Here is a 5,435-nt window from a genome sequence, read left to right on the forward strand (position 1 = left end):
GAGAGGCAGCAAGCAAGGGGAGGGGAGGCCAGGCGGAGCGAATCGGTATTGCGGTATTGTGACAGCACAGCCATGTGGCGCCTTGCACCCCATGTGCCCCACCCATGCCTCCCTGCCCCGCCCCCTGCATCCCCTCATGCTGCGCAGGACGGCGACACCTTCCGGGGCCTGTCCGCCGTGGCCCCCTGGTTTGGCAACTACGTGAAGCTGGAGGGGGAAGGTGGCAGGAAGCTGTGCACGAAGCGGGTGAACACCCTGTACCGCCCATTCAAGGTCTGGTGGCGGGCTGGTGCCGAGCTGGGGCAGGACGGGGGAGGGCAGCCTGGTGGGCAGCGGGAGGGCGCCGGGGCCGGGGCCCGCCTCCGTGGCCTCGCTCCCCGCCTCCCCCACGCTGCCCCCATGCTGCCCCCAAGCGCTCCGCCCGGGTCGTGGAGCCTCCCGCCTCACGCCGTGCTGTGTGTTGTGTGTCGCGTATTGTGTGTGGTTGCAGGGCACGGGCACCACTGACCTGACTGTGGACGGCGGCGCGGGGGTGGAGGTGAACACACTCGGAAGCCTGGAGGTGAGGCGCTTGTGTGGTGTGTGGTGTGTGTGTGGTGTTTATAGGGGGCTGAGGTGGTGGTGGGGTGGTGGCGAGGCACTGCTGCTGCCGCTGCCGCTGTGCTGTGCCGGATTCTTTTCTGGGGCTGTCGGCACACCGCCCTGCACTCCCTCCCGCCCCGCCCTGCCCTCGCTCCAGTGCCCTCACAGCACGCACCTTCTTTGCCACCCACCCCCCACCCCCCACCGTGCGCCCCTGCGCCCGCACAGATGAAGCTGGTTGATCCGTCTGCCACGCCCATGTGCCAGGCAGCCCTCAAGTCGGCGCTCGTGGACGGCGTGGCGGCCTGCGGCGACGACTGCGAGCTGCCCGCCTGGAGCGTGGCTGACGCCTATTGGGCGCTTACCGCAGGATCAGATGTCCTTGGCTGGAGCGCCCGCTTCCCGCTCTTCATGACCAAGCAGCCGCCGTATACAGCGGTGGAGGAAAACACCTGCGCCAACCCCACCCCGCACTTCACCCGCCCTCCCGCATGCACCGGCACGCCGGGCCAGGGCGGCGCGCCCGGCGCGGGCGGCGCGGGAGGCCAGGACTCGCACGGCGGCGGCCAGCCGGGGCAGGCGGGGCAGCCGGGCAAACCGGGGCAGGTCATCGGCGGCGGCAGCGGCGGTGGCACCAGCTCCGGCGGCGGCGGTACCAGCACCGGCGGCGGCGGCACCAGCACCGGCGGCGGCGGCAGCGGCGGCGGCGGCGGGAGCGGCGGCAGCGGTGGCAGCGGCGGCGGCGGCGGCCAGGGCGGCAGCGCCACTGCCACCGTCATCAACAACATCACTGTGGTTGCGATTGGCGGCGACGGAGGTGTGTGGGTGTGTGTGGGGGGGTGCCGTTGGTTCCGCGGGCGGCAAGGAGCAGGGACGGCTGCGTAGACAAGTGCTGACGCTGCTTCCTGGGCGGCTGCCGCTGAGCCCGCCTCCCTGCCTGCTCCTTGCTTGGCGCCTGCAGGGGATGGAGGGGCGGGTGGCGCCGGCGGGGCGGGAGGGGCTGGAGGATCCGGCGGTAGCGGAGGTGCGGGCCCTGGGCCTGGGGTGGTGTGCTGGGGTGGTGTGCTGGGGTGGTGTGCTGGCGGGGCTGCCAGCCCAGCCCAGGCGCATGTGTGTGTGTGTGTGTGTGTGTGTGCACTGCCGCCTCCAAGCGGGTTGTCCCTGGCACGCAGTGACCTCGCCCCTCGCCCCTGCCATCTGCTTGAGTGCAGGCGCGGGCGGCGCGGGCGGCGCGGGCGGCAGCGTCGTCGGCCCCGGCGGCTCTGCGGGAGATGGCGGCGCGGGCGGCGGCGGCGGCGCTGGCGGCTCTGTGACGGGTGGCGGCGGCGACGCGGGCGACGGAGGGGCTGGCGGGAGCGGCGGCGCCGGCGGCGACGTGGTTGGAGGCGGCGGCGACGCCGGCGACGGCGGCGCGGGGGGCAGCGGAGGCGCGGGAGGCGAGGTGGTGGATGGCATCGGCGGAGCGGGAGATGGCGGCGCGGGCGGCTCGGGCGGCGGCGGCGGCTCCGTGATTGGCGGGACGGGCGACGCTGGTGAGAAAGCATTGGGCTGCTTGTGTGTGTGGTGTGTGGGTGGGGGATTGGGCCGCCGGAAGCGGCATGGCCACTGCCCTCTGAGCGTCGGTTTGACCCTGCCCACCTTCGGTGCCGGGCCCCCTCTTGTTTTCGGTTGTGCCAGGCTCTGGCGGCACGGGTGGCTCAGGAGGGTCTGGCGGCGACGTGATTGGCGGCGGCGGTGACGCAGGTGCATTGGAACAGCGCCCACTGTGTGCTGGCACTTGTTGCCATCTGTGCAGGACTGCGTTCAGAGGTCCTGTGCTGGGCCATGGGTGTGGGGGTGGGTTGCTGCTTGGGGCTCCTGCTGCGTGGCCTGGCACTGCCATGGCTGCTCTCCAATTCCTGTTGGCACTGCTTGGGTGCAGGCTCTGGCGGCACGGGTGGCTCTGGAGGTTCCGGCGGCGATGTGATCGGCGGTGGCGGCGATGCCGGTGCGCTGCCAGCTCTGTGTCTTCAGCCGGCACTTCCCACCTGCCTGCCCCCCCCACCACACTCAATGCATCTCGTTATTTTCGGCTTGCTTCAGGCTCTGGCGGCGACGGTGGCTCAGGCGGCTCTGGTGGCAACGTGATTGGTGGCGGCGGCGACGCCAGGTGTGTTGCCGCGGCTGCTGAGGCCTGCCCTCTGCTTGCTTTCCTTCACCGCTTGCTGCCTCCACATGCTCCTCATGTCTTCTCCTCCCTCCAGGCTCTGGCGGCACCGGTGGCTCTGGAGGGTCTGGCGGCGATGTGAATGGCGGCGGCGGTGATGCTGGTGCGTTGGAAACAGCGCTGGTTGTGTGCTGTTGCCCAATATCCCTGGGCAGGCTGCAATGCTGAGTGCGGGTCGGCAGGGCGTGGGCGGATGCGTGGTTTGCTGCTCAGGGCTGCTGCTGCCTGGCCTGGCAATGCCATTGCTGCTCTCTCATTCCTGCTGACACTGCTTGAGTGCAGGATCTGGCGGCACGGGTGGCTTTGGAGGCTCCGGCGGCGACGTGGTTGGCGGTGGCGGCGATGCCGGTGCGCTGCCAGCTCTGTGTCTTTAGCCGCTGCTGGCAACCTTCCTGCCTCCACCACCACACCAAGTGCATCTTGTTGTCTTCTCCTGCATCCAGGCTCTGGTGGCACGGGCGGCTCTGGAGGCTCTGGCGGCGATGTGAATGGCGGCGGCGGTGATGCTGGTGCGTTGATCAGTGCTGGCTGTGTAGCTGTGTGCTGCAGCTTGCTTTCACCAGCTCAGGGCTGCGATGCGGGCTGTGGGAGTGGCTGGGAAGCCGCTGCTTGGGCTGCTGCTCGTATTGGCCCGGGCGCCGACTGTCGTCACCCCCGCTGTCTCCCTTGCTTGCTTCAGGCTCTGGCGGTACCGGTGGCTCAGGCGGCTCTGGCGGCGACGTGATTGGCGGCGGCGGAGATGCAGGTGTGTCACTGGGACTGCTGTGGGGGCTGCCCATCTGTGGCTCACCCAGCCCCACCTGCCCCACCACCACACTGATTGCATCTTGTTGTTTTCTCCTGCCTCCAGGCTCTGGCGGCACGGGCGGCTCTGGAGGGTCTGGCGGCGATGTGAATGGCGGCGGCGGTGATGCTGGTGCGTTGGAGCAGCGCTGGTTGTGCGCTGTGGCCTGCTAGCACCCTCAGCAAGCTGTGCGGTGGCTGCACATGCGTCTTGGAGCTGCTACTGATGTCACTGAGCTGCTCATCCTTTGCTTTTCAGGCTCTGGCGGCGACGGGGGCTCCGGGGGCTCTGGCGGCGATGTGATTGGCGGTGGCGGCGATGCAGGTGTGCTCTCAGGGGCCCCGGGTGGAGGCTGGTTGAGGCTTGCATTGCTCCATGAGCGTGCATGCGCCTGCCGCCACCACCACCACACTGATTGCATCTTTTTCCTCGGTTGCGCCAGGCTCTGGCGGCACGGGTGGCTCTGGAGGGCCCGGCGGCGACGTGAATGGCGGTGGCGGCGATGCTGGTGCGTTGAAGCTGCCTGTGTGCACCAGCTGCAGGGCTGCCCTGTGAGCAGCTGGCTGGACAGGAGACCCCTGGTTGGGGTGACTACTGCCATGACTGCCATGCTGCCCTCGTGTGCGCTGTCTTCAGGCTCTGGCGGCGGAGGCGGCGCTGGAGGCCCGGGCGGAGATGTGATTGGCGGCGGCGGCGACGCAGGTATGCCGCCAGGCTGCTGCGGCTGCCCGGTCTTGCTCGCTGTCTCTCTCCTCTCGCATGCCCACCTGCTCCCCATTGCCTCCTCTCCTGGCCCAGGCGCTGGCGGCGACGGCGGCTCAGGCGGCTCGGGCGGCGACGTGATTGGCGGCGGCGGCGACGCAGGTGCCTTCACCAGGGGTTGCTGCGTCCTGCTTGTTTGGGCTTGCCCTCTGCGCATATTCCTCCACCGCTTGCCGGCTCACGTGCCCTCCATTGGTTCCCCCCTTTGCCAGGCGCTGGCGGCGACGGTGGCTCGGGCGGATCTGGAGGCGACGTGATTGGCGGCGGCGGCGACGCGGGTGGGCTGAGGCTGTAGACGCGGCTGCCGCCTTGCTGTCCCCTACCGCTGCTGCCTGCCACCTCGCCTGCCGCGAACTGGTTACACGTTGCCGCACCTCTGTTCAGGCTCTAGCGGCGCGGGTGACTCGGGTGGAGCTGGCGGCGACGCGATAGACGGTGGCGGGGATGCGGGCGGTGGCGGCGCGGGCGGCGGCGGCGGGGGCGGAGGGGACATGGTGGGCGGCAACCCCTCGGTCGACTCAGGCGATGGCATCATCACGCCCTCCGGTCAGTCCTGCACCCAGCCGCGCGCCTGCCCCAAGCGCCGTTTGCATGCAGGCCGCCGCACATTGCACGGCATGCGCCCGACGAGCGGTGCTCTGACCGGCCCCACCTGCGGCTGCCTTGCCTGCCTGCTTGCCCCGCCAACCATCATGCCATTCCTGCCATGCTGCCATTCCTGCTCACAGGCATCTCCCCGTCGCCTTCGCCGTCCCTGGAGCTGTCGCCGTCCCCGGCTCCTTCTTCCCCCTCACCATCACCTTCCCCCAGCCCAAGCCCATCTGTCAGCCCAAGCCCATCTGCCTCCCCATCACCCTCCCCGCCTAGCGAATCGCCTTCACCACAGCCAAGTCCAAGCCCAGCCGCCTCCCCATCACCCTCGCCCAGCCCATTCCCGTTCGCCTCGCCCTCACCTTCACCTGCACCCTCACCCTCACCCAGCGCCTCCCCATCACCCTCGCCCAGCCCAATCCCGTTCGCCTCGCCCTCACCTTCACCCTCTCCCAACCCCACCCCAAGCCCCTCCCCATCCCCAAGCCCCGAGCTCTCCCCATCCCCATC

At 69.9% G+C, this 5,435-nt stretch overlaps 1 protein-coding gene across 1 annotated transcript in view; it reads left to right on the forward strand.

Moving 5' to 3' along the window:
- The window catches only part of CHLNCDRAFT_144346 (hypothetical protein), a gene marked incomplete at both ends in the record, with an annotated part of 7,659 nt that overhangs the window by 1,687 nt on the left and 537 nt on the right, over window positions 1-5,435 (forward strand). The window contains 19 exons of the mRNA XM_005848640.1: window positions 148-273; window positions 491-562; window positions 811-1,407; window positions 1,544-1,629; window positions 1,789-2,114; window positions 2,260-2,325; window positions 2,504-2,569; window positions 2,826-2,891; window positions 3,071-3,136; window positions 3,232-3,297; window positions 3,468-3,533; window positions 3,639-3,704; window positions 3,831-3,896; window positions 4,015-4,080; window positions 4,209-4,274; window positions 4,371-4,436; window positions 4,547-4,612; window positions 4,719-4,880; window positions 5,221-5,348. Of these exons, the coding sequence (XP_005848702.1) occupies window positions 148-273; window positions 491-562; window positions 811-1,407; window positions 1,544-1,629; window positions 1,789-2,114; window positions 2,260-2,325; window positions 2,504-2,569; window positions 2,826-2,891; window positions 3,071-3,136; window positions 3,232-3,297; window positions 3,468-3,533; window positions 3,639-3,704; window positions 3,831-3,896; window positions 4,015-4,080; window positions 4,209-4,274; window positions 4,371-4,436; window positions 4,547-4,612; window positions 4,719-4,880; window positions 5,221-5,348 (2,289 nt within the window). The remainder of the gene's footprint in view (window positions 1-147; window positions 274-490; window positions 563-810; window positions 1,408-1,543; window positions 1,630-1,788; window positions 2,115-2,259; window positions 2,326-2,503; window positions 2,570-2,825; window positions 2,892-3,070; window positions 3,137-3,231; window positions 3,298-3,467; window positions 3,534-3,638; window positions 3,705-3,830; window positions 3,897-4,014; window positions 4,081-4,208; window positions 4,275-4,370; window positions 4,437-4,546; window positions 4,613-4,718; window positions 4,881-5,220; window positions 5,349-5,435) is intronic.

Source organism: Chlorella variabilis (genome assembly GCF_000147415.1).
Source record: "Chlorella variabilis unplaced genomic scaffold CHLNCscaffold_7, whole genome shotgun sequence".
Classification (NCBI taxonomy): domain Eukaryota; kingdom Viridiplantae; phylum Chlorophyta; class Trebouxiophyceae; order Chlorellales; family Chlorellaceae; genus Chlorella; species Chlorella variabilis.